At 40.6% G+C, this 13,954-nt stretch overlaps 1 protein-coding gene across 1 annotated transcript in view; it reads left to right on the plus strand.

The window, feature by feature from the left end:
• Window positions 1–13,954, plus strand: part of Spata17 (spermatogenesis associated 17) — a 163,226-nt gene that overhangs the window by 75,013 nt on the left and 74,259 nt on the right. Inside the window, 1 exon segment of the mRNA XM_038349681.1 lies at window positions 7,328–7,451. Within this exon segment, the coding sequence (XP_038205609.1) occupies window positions 7,328–7,451 (124 nt within the window).

The following is a 13,954-nucleotide window of genomic DNA, read 5'->3' on the forward strand; positions in this document are numbered from 1 at the left end:
ACCATTGTGCCTGGTTCTTTTTCCTTTTATTTTCTATTAATTTGATCAAATATGGACCTGCTGAAAGCAAACAGTCATAAAAAAAGTATAAGTATGCATATTGGTGTCACCCTTATCCTTGTTCAGATCTTATTTAGGCAGCCATGTTGATTGAACTTCATGGTTCTAATCAGACATTTCTAGGACATGCAATATCACAGTAAACCTTCTGTACCTCTTTATCCTCTTTCATGATGGCCCCTGAGCCCTAGGTGCAAAGAGTTGTATTATAGATATATCAGTTGGGAGTGGACAGCACATGACCACTTGCCCTCTGCATTTGAATCTGTTGTGGTCTTCTGTTATGGTCTCCATCTGCTGCGAAGAGATGTTTCGTTAATGAGGAAAGAAGACTGCACTTATCTGTGAGCATAACAACAAATATTTAGAATGGAATTGGGAATTATGCTGGCATGGTGGGGGGAAATCTTACAAGGAATTATAGGCCACTAAGGACTGCTGAGAACTGGAGAAAGTCTTCCCTAGGAAAGGATGTAAGCATTGCAGTTCAGATGGAAGGAATCCTGGCAATTTGGAGCCTAGGAATACCACAGAGTCACTATAAGCCTAGCAGCTTGTAACTCTGCTCTGGCAGGGGAGGGTTTCCCCAGCACAGTTGTTAGAGCTCTGCTCTGCTCCAGAGAAGTGTTACTGCTCTGCTTAGCTTCCCTGTATTATAACAGCTCTGCTCCCCTAGGGGAAAGCTTCCCCAGTCTGCTCTACTCCATGCTGCTCTTCCTCAGAAAGTCCATAGCTGGGCTCCCTCTGGTGAAAATGTCACACTGCACAACAAACCTCACTCAACAGATTAATTGGGATGGAAGAATCCAGAAGGGTGGCTGCCTAGGGTGAGAAAAAGCACCAAACTAAACAGAGTACAGAGCTTATGTAGGGTTTCCAGGGCAGGGGGCACTTCCAGGGTGGCTTGGGATTCCAGGGTGGATTTTTGTGGTCTGATACCGAGGCAAGATCAGGGATTGGTGGGATTGGTGGGATTGGTGGGATTCTGCAGCCTTACTCAGGGGAAAGCCCAGGGATTGGTGGGTTTTCAAACCCTGGTCCTAGGGTCACGCCAGGGTCAGGGTGTTTCTCCTTGCCCTCGGTCTTGGGTCTAATCAGGGACAGGGTGTTCTTTCTTGGCCCTTTTCACCCTGCAGTGGCCCTCAAGTTTTTTCCAGGACCAAATGGTCAACCCTCTAGGCTGTACATGTAACATTAAGTGGATTGATCAGGTTTTATTTATATATGTGAGGGGAGAGAGAGAGGAGATGAGAGAGGAGAGGAGAGGAGAGGAGAGAGAGAGAGAGAGAGAGAGAAGAGAGGCCAAGAGAACAAGGGGGGCAGTAATCTGAGGGATTGGAGAGAGGAAAGGAAAAGAGGAAAATGATATAATTATATTTTAACCTAAAAATGTAAACTTAGTCAATAAATATGATTGAAAATTAAATACCTTTATGTCATAATACATCCACAGCAAACATGATTGGCATTTACTTGTTTTATTTTAAAATGTCAGGCTTGCTGTCAAAACTGAGTTAAAGATTATAAAGCAGTTTAAGTCAATTTCCTTAAAATTGTTCTTACAGATGGTGCAGATGGTGGCATTTTGTGCTTATTTGAGAACTCTATGTAGTATTGTTACTGGTTTTCTCTGCTGGTTTTGGCAATTATGATTTTTTAAAAGATCTCATATCATCCTTTATTTCTCTGCTAAGTTAACATTTTCAAGACTCTTGTGACATGCACATCCTGTCACGTGGCGCCTCATAATGCTTTGCTCACATGGAGATGTGCTTGATAGGGTCACTACGGGAACTCGGGAATCCAACTGAGTTCCTTTGTGACATCATCCTAGTGAACTGAACTGAACCTTCCCATTCATGCCCCAAACCCCAGTCTGAATTCCTGCAGGCCTTCCGGGAGTTCTGATAAGCTAGTGTGGATGGAACTCAAAATGCGTATTTCTAGTAGATTTCCATCTATCACACAGGGAAAGAGAAAGCTGGTTCCACTATAGAGTACAGCAGAGCCCTCTCAGTGCAGGAACTCTTTTCCAAATCAAACTCAAGGGTGGTGTACTGTTTGATAAAGAGTGGTTTCAAGGTACACTACAATAGTGAGTGGGAGGGTCTAGGGCATGACTGTGGGAGGGGTCTACAGCGTGACTGTGGGAGGGGTCTACAGCGTGACTGTGGGAGGGTCTAGGGCATGACTGTGGGAGGGGTTTACAGTGTGACTGTAGGATACCCAGCTACAGAAATTAGAGCAGGTGCTTTGAGATGGGCAGGACACCTTCGTGAATGAACTCTAATTCTGGGTTTTGATGTTTGACTTACTTATGCCCTTTGTAACAGAATTCCATAGAGTGGATTATTAAATACACAAGTGTTTTGTTTTTTCACCTCACAATTCTGTAGACTAGGAAGTCTAACATCAAGATGCCAGCAGATCTAGTACCTGGTGTGAACACTCTTGTTGGCAGATAATCGTTATCTTTTTCAATCCCCATGTGCTAGGGAACAGCTTCATACCTTACTTCCCATAATGATATAAATACCATGCAGTGAGGGGCACCCTCAAGAATTTGCTATTTAAAACCTTTCGGATTCCACATGGAAAGAAGCATTTAGCAATACTTTGTTTTTATCTGCCTTTTACTTTCTTGGGATTATCATACCTAACTCTTGTCCTTCCCTCAAATTCTCCACACACTCCTAATTAGACAGACTAAGCTTTGAGACCACAGTAGCATCCTAGCATATAGTAGGGCTATTTTAAGTGCTTGTATGACCACATGCAACTGGAGTGGACTGTACAGTGTAGTAGACCTATAAGAGAAGGACACCTCGTGATGGTGCAAACAGCTGAACATTCTTGAAAGAATGGGGAGAGATACTTGAGGGCTAGTGAGATGGCTCAGTGAATGAAGAAGGAACTTGTCACCAAGCTTGACAACTGAGTCAGATCCTCAGGACCCGTAAATTCTTTAATATGGATTGTTTGTGGAAAGAATTTTGAGCAGGAAGTCGTTTCTCAAGTTCATGGGAAATATTTTTCTCGTTTGGCATAGATGTTAGGGAAAAACAAGAAACAATTTACCAAGTCACTGTAGGAAGAGAAAGAGTGTGTCGTGGGAACACGTAAGTTCCTGCATGAAAGGAAGAAATGTACACCCATCTGAGTTCAGCACTGAGTGGGACAGTGCCCTCTCCTGTCTGTCACTCCTCTGGAGTTTCTGCCATCATTCACATACAGAAACCTAAATACATACATGGAGACAATAAATCCTTTAACAGTTTATACTTATCACAATGCTCCTGCTTTCCAGAAGTGTTTTACAAAATAGATTTACTTCTTCGTTTGAATAGACAGGAACAACATAGATGAAGTGTTAGTTTTATGGAGTTTGCAGTTTATGGAGTTTGTATATGTATAAACATATGATTGTAATGCTGTTAAGTTCTTGAAGGAAAAATAAATTTATACTGTAGTAATGAGAGGGGCAGTGGGAAGAGAATTCAAATGTAAAGGATGCAGCAAAAGGGCATGCATGTATTGTAAGCGAAGGTCCTGGGGTGTGCCAGAATGGAACCAGCTAAGACCAAGGCATGGTGGTGCCTGAAGGGAACATTGTTGAATAGGATGGACAGAAGCCAGTGTCTAGCCTCAAAGACCTTGTAACATATTACTCTTTGTGAGTTCTGTCTGCCTAATAGCTCAAGTATTTTTTCATCCTTTGAAAATTAGAAACATGCACCCTGCCCATTTCACTTCATCAGTAAATGACAAGTGGGAAGTATATCCAAAGGAGGAGAAACTCATGGCTGTAAATGAAAATCACGTTCCATGTTTCTATGTAGTCGTCTCCTTCTAATGCTAACAACTGATGATAATAGAGTAATTAATTTAAAATTGTCCCATCTTATCTTTATCCTCTTGTATGCTTTAAAAAAATAGTGCAAGCACTATGATATTTAGTAGTTTTCTCAGAAAGAGAAATCCTACAAATATCTAATATTAGATTAAGCAAAATATGTAAAGAATTTAATATCATGATTAAAGGCATACATTTTGGAGTCAGCCCCGGAGCCCAGTTCCACTTTCTAGTTGTGTTTGGTGGAGATGGTCTCCGTGGATCTACTCTCCTAATCTGTGAAGCCAGGCTGATCGTCTGTCCAGTGGGGCTTTTCTTCCCTAAGAGGACATGAGTCATGAGGGAGATAACCTATGTATCCTATGGAGAAAACAAGACTAAAGTGCTGGTGCTTTGGGATGGTTAGGATCAGTGCAGCAAGGGCAAGGAAAGGGAAGGGCGCATGCCTCCATTGGAAAGTGACTTCATGCGCATGCCTCCAGTGCAAAGAGATTTCCAGAGGCTGATCTAGTGAGTGAGCAAGGAATGGAAGCTGAAAAGGGAAAGAGTGGACAGGTTTTAATGCACTTCATTGGTACCAGCCAGTCTTGGGACGTTCTGGGACTTGGATGGCCTATACAGTGCTCCACAGTGGGGCAAAGGCTCCTCTCTGAGCCTGTTTCCTCCCTTAGTCAACAAATGCCACCTGCAAGGAGAGGATAGCAGAGCTACTTTCCCCCAGTGAGGTTAGCTGTGACCAATCAGCAGCCAGCACTCCTGGCAGCTGCAGGCTAGTGTGCTTTGGTCCAGTATGGGGATGATGATGTGTAAGCACCCAGCTCTGGCCACGCCCTCCACACATAGTGATGCAACAGAGCCCTGCAGACATCTTTGTAGCCACAGAGGTTTATCCCAAGCTCACAAGATGAACCCTCTCCTCAAGGTGAAGCAGCCCCAGGGTGTGGTATGAGGACTGAGGAAAGAGAGCTTTAGTCACCTGTTCATGTCCTCCTCTTTCTCATTGGTGACAGTTTCACATCTCATGCCTCTTAGGCAGCCAGGTACTGTGTTTTCACTGTGACATTTCACCCACACAGTACATACCCATCAGAAGGAAAAGCATGGAAGGATTTAGACACAGCATAGCAAATCTGTAGTAAATAAAATGAGTAGTAGCCTTGCACCTCGTGCATAGGGAGGGCTGAAGAAAACTAATGCTTGCATAGCAATACTCTGAGTAGATTCATCTTATCTGATCCTCATCGTAGCTAACGAGAAGGATGTCAGTATTAGTGTGTTTACGCTTTCTAGATGAAGGTTCTGAAGTTCAGAGGTTAAACAGCGAGCACACAGCACAGTGCAGTTTGTGCGACCAGGGTCGTTGCAGAGTACGTTCCTAACTACTCCACTATATTGCCTCCCAGTGGCTACTTTTATTATCCCTGCCATTCTAGAATATGCAAATATTTATCACTATAAAATCCTTTGCTAAAATGTACTAAAAAATAAATCTTCATATTTGCAGTAGTTTTAATCTTTATGTACTATCACAAAATATTTTATAGACAAAGTGGTGCAGAAAATTCAAGTATTTTTTATAGTAGAGAACAGGAACATAAGATAAAAGACGTGTGTGGCTGACTCGGTAGAAAGTATCGTCTCCATCTCGGGTGTGGATGGAGGTGCCTGCAGCCTTGTCTGCACTCAGAAACCCAGCCAGTCCAGCTCTCACCCGTTCCTGACAGTGGATAAATTGTCATCTGTGCTTATTTCTCCATGGTATAAACTAGGACAATCAGCACCTCCGCTTGTTAGTCTATATTATCTCAGAGGATTATCGGAGGAATCACAGAGGAATTGCTTATTTTCCACGCAAATATTTTTATAAACCAACAAAAGTAAAGACTAAAATGTATAATGCACTTACTTTTTTGTGTAACATGATTGCATATTTCCTGGTAAAAATTCTCATTTGCTCATATGTAACTGTCTTGAAACGTGTACCTTAAGGACAAAGAAAGGTCACCAATTCCTCTAACTCCTGGTTCTTTGTCAAAAAGTGGACACAGTTAATGAGGTTTGTTTGGTACAGAACAAACTCGCAGACACAGACAGAGATGCTTTCAATGGAAACAGATTTGTTTGGCTTTACTGGGTTACTTAGCGATTAATAATCGCCTCGAGATGCAGTCAGAGGGGTCATTGTACCAGCTTGCCAGCACAATCTAAATGTGCAGCTAGCCCAGGTTAGTGGGTGCAGAAACCCCCCCCCCCAAATACATACATAAAGGAAAACAGGCTATTTTCTGCCTTCTTTTTCATATTAATAAGCAATTTTCAAGGGAAGGGTGACAAAATGGGGGCTGTGCCACTCTAAGTAATTCATTTATTTTGCAATTTAATCTTATGTTGAAAAAAATTGCTCTACTGCGGTAGCCTAGCATGGTGATCTTTAAATGTCGGGGCGTTTCGTAAGTAACCTTGTGTGGTGTTAGCAGCCTGTAACAGGGCACTGCAGCAAATATTCCACCACAGTCAGGTAGCAAGGAGAAGCCTATATTTTTATTTTTATTTTTTTTTTTTTTGGATTATCTCCTTTTAGTTTTCCCTGACATATGTGAAGCAAAAGCTATGATGGTTTCTTGGAGATTTTACATATGAAAGTTGGCACCAAATTATGTATTTATTTTTAAGATAAAACAGCAGTATTAAAATGCTGCTCTGACACGAGTGATAAATTTGTCCACTGGAAACAAAAGATGTAGTCCTTCTTCTTTATTTGATAATATCGTGTCAATTTATCACACAGTATAAATTGAAGCTTATTTTTCATTTAATTTTTTCATTTAAAATTTTCATTATTGTAGTGGAATTTTTCATGCCTTAGAAAGATTTTAACTTAACCTAACCATTTATTTAAATTATTTATGTAATTGAATAAAATGCCACTTTAGATGCAGGATAAATGTGTAATCTTAATTGAACTGTTAACTGAAGTAAACATAGAATCAATTAAGCATGTAAAAAATCTTCATTTTAAAAAATAGTGATTAGTATGTAAAATAAGTAGACATTTGTAAATACAAACTAAAATTTAAGGCACATGTTTCTTGGGATAATTAGCGACTCTTCAACAAAGGAAACTGGGGATGTAGAAAACCACTCACTTTGCACTGGATTTTGACATTTCTTTTGCTATTGTATTAATTATAACATGTACCCTCTTGATGTTGAAAACTCCATCAGGAAAAAGTCACTTGAACGCTGTCTAACAAGGGCAAAGATTTCCACAGAATTCACAGGCAAGATAAATTGCACCCTTGATTTTGATGGATGTAGGTGATCATTGCCCCTCAAAAATCTTGATTTTCATCAGTGAAAGAATTAGGGACTCAACAGATGTCATCAGAGTAACTGCTGACAATTTTGATGCAGGGAGGCTTTGGAGGAATTTGCAGAGATGAAAGAGCGAGAAGAGAGGAAGGCTCGCCTGGAGCGGGAAGAGAAGCAAAGAGATCAGCAAGCCCGCAAGATGCATTACCTGCTCAGCACAAAGCAGGTTAGTCTACCTGTGCCTGGCAGCTCCCATGAGCCACCTGAACCCCTCGCCTGACAGAGATAAAGTAGCAGGCTGAATAGGACATGACTTGTTGAAAAGATACCACAAAGACACTACTTCGAGTTCAATTTCATGTCTCTGTGTAGGTGCGCGCAGGCGCTGTGATTGGTCTGTGACAGCTTCATAGAGGCAGCCGCTGGGCCGCTGGTAGAAAGGTCGCAGTCAGCAGAGTGGTCCGCCACACTGATAACACAGCACGAAGGGCGTAACCTTGCCTTCAGCACTAGTCCAAGTGGCTCCTGGTTGTGTTGTGAATAACTAGCAAGTTATTAAGATGAGCCGACTTTCAGCTTTTCTTTCTTAATTGAGCAAATGCTGAGATTAAGACTGTTCTTCCTCCTTTTCTAAGTTTTGTTGGGAGTTGTCAGGTAAAAAGCTTTACAGCAAATTGCCTCAGCATTTACAACTTCATAAGGAGAAATAACTGTGGAATTTAGAACACTTAGAAATTTATTCTTAAGATTTTTGCTACAATTTCTGGGAAAGTCCACTGCATTTAGAATGTTCTTCGCAGAGAGATCTGGCTTTACATGCATGACTTGGCTGGTGAGACGGCTCAGTAGGTAAAAGTACTTCCCCCAGCCTGATGACCGGGTTCAAGCCCCGGGACCTAATAGTGAGAGAACAGAGCTGGCTCCTTTATTTCTTTTAGTTATCCATTTAGTCTATATTAGAATTAATTAGCGATATTTACAGTGGTGTCTCCATAGGGGTGTCCTCCACCTCCACCTTACATGATGTCGTTGAAGTTAGGACATTGCAGGCGAAGATGTGTTATCCAATCTCCTCTCTGGGAGAAGAATACTATAAAATGTCAAAGATTTTATTGGTTTGGCAATTTGATATATGTAGTTATCAAAATCTTGATATTTAACTATAGTTAACTAAAAATAGATAAATGGATAACTTCTGAACCTATGGAGAACTCCCCCAGACAAACATCTTGGAGATACACTAGACGAGTGATACCATCTTATTGTCCAGTCTGTTCATCTGTCCATGAGATCGGGAGTGCTGGCAGAAGATGCTGGGAAATGCCTGCCTTTCCTGGCCTCCCGCCAGATCTGTTCCACTTTGTTTTAAACAGTTTGTCATCACAATATAAGAGAGGTAGAATTCGAAGGCTACAAAGATTTACTACACTGACCATGACTTCACCTCAGCCTGTTACTCTGAATCTCACGTCTCTGAATGCCTGCTCTCCATGGGTACTGTGCTGGGCTTTGAAGGCATGGAAGTGCATCCTAAGAGACACTTGGCTTAGGCACCAGCCTCCTTCCAGTCTCCCCGCACGAAACTTTTTAATAGGAGAAAGTTGCTGTCTATAAGCAGTCTCACTCCAGCTAACATCCATTTTAATTTATGATTTTGCTGTTTTGTTCTATTTATCAAGGAATTTAAAATACTTTCCCTAAATAAAAAATGAAACCCACATACTTGTATGTGAGTATTGTTACTCATCTCCTTAGTGATTTGGCTAGAGGATGGCACTTGAAGTCTGGATTTAAACTATTCTTAGTTGTTTAGGTTAGCTCTCCTGGACTGCTTGCTCTAGGAAATCTCAGTTTCAGAAGACCTGTGTTTTAATTGTCAATAGCAAGTGTGCATACTTTTTGTGAGAAGTATATCCATGTACAAACAGTCTTGTTGAACTGTGTAAAAAGAAACCCTGTAACAGTTTTTAAAGGAGAACATAGTTTATTGGAAGTTCCAATAATCTAGTAATAATAATATTAATATTCATTGAATATACTAATTATAGCATAAAATTCCTATAGTTAGTAGGTATAATAAATAATGCTCTAAAATAATATTGAACCTACTATAATAAATAATGCTTTAAAAACATTGAGGAATTTTTAAGGGCAAAATTGTGTTTGTTAATTCAGATATAGATAATATTATTTAGTGAATTAATTTTAGACTGATTATGCTGATATATTGATATTTGCTGATGCAATTTAAAATTTAAACTTAATTTTAAGCCTATTTTAGCGTGAATCTGATGTACATTTTAAAATAGTTTTAGAAGCTATTCATAATTTTTATTGTTATCTCATCTTTATTCAAGCAAATATGTTTGTGCTGATAGGAGTTACATGAGTAAATAACTAATATTGCAATGAATGAATTAATAGACCCCCCTCAGGGCTTTATTAATTAAAAAGTTCAAGTTATAGTAAAGCACCTTTTTTATATGTTTATTTCAATCAGAAAGCCGAACATAGCAACTTATTTGCATAAATAATCAATCACCATTTACTAGTAGTAATAAGGTTAATTTGTTGCTACAGACATAACAGGATTAGTCAATTATATTCCCTAGAAAATACTATTCGCTATGCACCCGCCACCTGTAAAGCACGGTTGTGTTTAGCGTCCTTACTAAATGAACACATCAAAAAGTCTTTGTCCCTGTAAAATTTTTTGAAAGGAAAGCTAATTTTAGTTGATTTGAATAAAGTAAAATGCAAGCAATGCCTCCCATTTGTAAATTTAATTTATCTTTCTGCAAAGATTGATTATTTAATAAAGTTATTCATTTTGATTCAGTAACAAGTCAAACCAAATCTAGCACATACAGGGCACATTTCCTTTGAAGAAAATCTCATTTACAGATTTGTTTTATTCCAGAGAAACTGATTTTCCTTCCGTTGCCCTTGTTCTTTGTAATAAATTATGCTGTCTGCTCCATCTACTGGTAGATGTATGCAAAGGCCTGTTGTTGTGTTCCCTCAAGGAAAACATTGCTTCCTGAGGATCAGCAGTCACGGGGGTGCATGTAAAACCCAAGATCCAAATTTCAAGAGCTGGTGCTTTGAAATGAACATCACTATATTGAATTATCCGTAGCAGTAATTAATTGATAAGTGGAAGTTGTTAATATGATCACAGGAAAGGATAAACACAATAAGGATAAATATCAGTGTAACTGCATATTTTATTTTCTGGCATTTGATAGTTAACACACATTCAAATGGAAGTGTATCATAGAAATAGTTTTCATGTTATCTGCATGGTACTTTTTGATGTTTTTCCTCATACTGACAATTTTCATATGGGTACAAAAGTAATTCTTTTCAGTCTTGTGATTTTTCAAAAAGGCCCTTTGTGGTGATCAATATTGACAAATTATAATTTGATATACTTAATATTTTAAAAAATAAAATGTGTGCAGTCATCTTTTTCTCAAAACCATCCAAATTAGATTTATATAAAAAGGGACTATATCTTAATTAAAACTTAGACTTGACCTAGTCATAATAAACTGGTAGTCTGTTAAATGGGAAGCATGTTCCAAGATAAAGCTTATGAGGTGAAATTTTTAATTAGAAACATTTAATTGTTCTGAATTTTGTATTCCTCCCACGCTGTCTTCTGAGGACAGTGAGCGGAAAAGTTCTCAGCCTGAGTACATTAAGGATTTAGTTTGTAGTTTGCACCTCTGTCTGTGATGGAGCCATGGATAGAGGGTAGTCTCCCTGAGTGCCTGTGCCATTGTCGGCATGTGTAGTGGTGTGCGCGCATCTGGGGAAGATGGCTCATGAATTTGGGAATGCCATATTTGGACAGGCTTCTCAGTAAACAGGGTTCTTAGTATGAGGACCCAGCTGTCACAGGGAAAGTAAGGAGCAATGATGGTGAAGGTCGCCATTAGTGGCTGCAGCACACTTTTGTGCCTGCTGGTCCTTTCCCAGAGGCCACTTTGTTCATATCAGGAAGAGTTTAGCTCCTTGTGGTTTCTTGGTTACACCTTTTCTCTTTGCTGTATTTTCATGTTGTGCCTTTTTTTCTTTCTGCGTGTTCTACTACCTTTGATTTCATGTCTGTCCAAGACAGTGTTTGCGTGCCCATCCCCTGAATTCTAAGCAATGACAGAATTCTTTAAAATTATTTTTAGTTAAGTCTTTTGTTCTTTATCCCAATGTATTTACCCCAGTCAGATTAATCTTTCAAAACTACTGTTATTTCATTTCCATTTGAAGTTTGTAAGCCTCCCAAGGTCCATACTCGCTGTTTGATAAAATCCTGTATACCCGCAGATTAGCACAGCCCTCAGGCCTTCAGAGAAATTTCTTTATGTGGCTGATGACAGTTAATGCATAAACTAATGACATCTGTGGAGTGCTCAGCCATAAATGGAATGTCTGTATCACACTCCCCCAAGGCTCAGGGGACATTGAATAAGCCAGCTGAAGGACTGTGAGAGCCAGAGGTCAGGCAGGACTGGAAGGAGGCAGTGCCCTCTGGACACGACAGGGCACTGCCTTCACAACATCAGGGCACTATGGTGGCCTGCACCAGACCTACACAAGGTCAAGCCAGTCAACGTTCCTGCGTAGAGGGGAGAGGGTCTCACGGACCCCGCTCCTGGCTGAGGAGCTATGGACAGCAAATGGCTGCTGAGGACGGACAGTCAGCTTTAAGGCTGTGGCCGCCTAATTGGTCCACCATGGTCCTCTTGGTAGCCCACAACCATGAGTATTATGGCAGCACATACTGAACCTGATGGGTTATTAAAAATAGTTTAAAAAGAAAATACAAGTACACAAAAATGGGAAGGGTGTTGAGGTGACTGGGACGATTTGTGGAGGAGTTGGGGGTGAATATGATCAAGATATTTTGTATGTATATATAAAATTTCCAAAGAATTAATAAAAATATATTTTAAACAATCCTTCCTTTTCAGCGTAACCATTGACAACCCTCCGCTATCTGCCTTCGCCCTGCCTACTCAGTCTTTCCTTCCTTTGCTCCTCAGTATGACCGTCCCATCACAACCTGACATTGTATTCAAGAAAAGCTCACCAAAAGGATCTCTTTACACACGGATGAAGCTGGTTACTTCTTACCACTAGCTCTATTCTGGCCATTGAGTCCTGCTCTCCCTGCCGAGAGGGCGACTTCTAGCAGCTTCCCACCCACACTGACCCTTCCCACTCCTCTACTGTGAAAGATGTTTACCTCCCTTCTATTAAACTACTTTATCAATGAAATACATTAACTGGTCAGCTGTCCTTATTAGTGTAGACTGGCAAAAGTTGATAGATTGTTAATAGTTCATAAGAGGAAGGGGGAGAAAGGTCTGCCCGGAAGTCTGAGAACAAGCTCAGAGTATGAAGATGTGGAAGACATAGGGTTGGTGGGAAGGGAACTCAGTATGTTAAAAGAGCTTAAGGAATCCATGGATTGCATCTATCTGGGCAATGAAATAAGTATTTATGGCACCAAAATGAAAGTGGGTCAGATACTCAGGAGAAAACTGTCAGTCATTTTGGAGGGCTCACCACCACTCAAGTTATTAGCTCCATTCCATTGTGTACGTCTTATATTTGCTTTCTGAATCATATATTCCCAGCTACTGATTCTAAATGCTTTCATGGTCTGTCCTTTTGTTAAGGCAAAGTTTTACAGGAGTTAATGAGCGCTGAGAGTCAGGACAGATCGATAAACGTGTGATTCCAGCAATGACTTCGTGGGGTTTGCGGAGACAGTATCTCACTGCATACATATCCTAGGGCGTTCCTTAACTCATATGTAGCCCAGACTGTTCTTGAAATCACAGAAAGTCTCCTGCATTAAGCTCCCTAAGAGACTGATTGGTAAGGCTGCCATTCCAGACCCTTCTTCCAAAAGAAGGTTGAAAATTTAAAGATGCATCTGCTCACAGAGATGCTCTAGCTTAAATAGATCATCTGCTCACAGAGATGCTCTAGCTTAAATAGATCATCTGCTCACAGAGATGCTCTAGCTTAAATAGATCATCTGCTCACAGAGATGCTCTAGCTTAAATAGATCATCTGCTCACAGAGATGCTCTAGCTTAAATAGATCGATGATGTTGGGGTTCTCAGGAGAACTCAGGCACTGGAAGCTGAATCAGTGCCCCACATAAGATTAAGTGAGCTCCACACACAGGGTACTCCATCCTCATTTCGGAGGATCCAGAGATCCTTGTAGGGAGATAAGTGCTCCATCACCAGACTCTTCCTACCCAAGGGTATGGTGGTGCTTCCAGAAATGCGCTCAATCAGCCCAGGGACACTCATAGAAAAAAGCTAGAGCCTTGATGTAAAATTATAGCAAAGCCATGCATAAAATAGGCAGCTACAGAAATTCCATGTTCAAACTCTAATTGATCATATTTATCTGTTTCCATATATTTATCATTACCATGTTCTGTGAAGCAGCAATTACCTCAGCAACATTAACCACAATGTCGTCTGGGCATTTTCCCCCTTTGGATGGTTGGTAGATTTATCTTTCATGATGACTGACTGTACGGAAGATAAAGGCCTGACCTCTGACCTCTGGATGCATAGTTCAAGAAGGCCTTGGTTCCTGCGTCCCACTGAGCAGTCCATTCCAGAATGTCAGCGGATCATCGTCCCTCACCTTCGCCGCCCACTCTTAGGAAAGACCAAAGACTGAACTAGCGGGAGA

The sequence above is a fragment of the Arvicola amphibius genome, chromosome 12, assembly GCF_903992535.2.
Source record: "Arvicola amphibius chromosome 12, mArvAmp1.2, whole genome shotgun sequence".
Classification (NCBI taxonomy): domain Eukaryota; kingdom Metazoa; phylum Chordata; class Mammalia; order Rodentia; family Cricetidae; genus Arvicola; species Arvicola amphibius.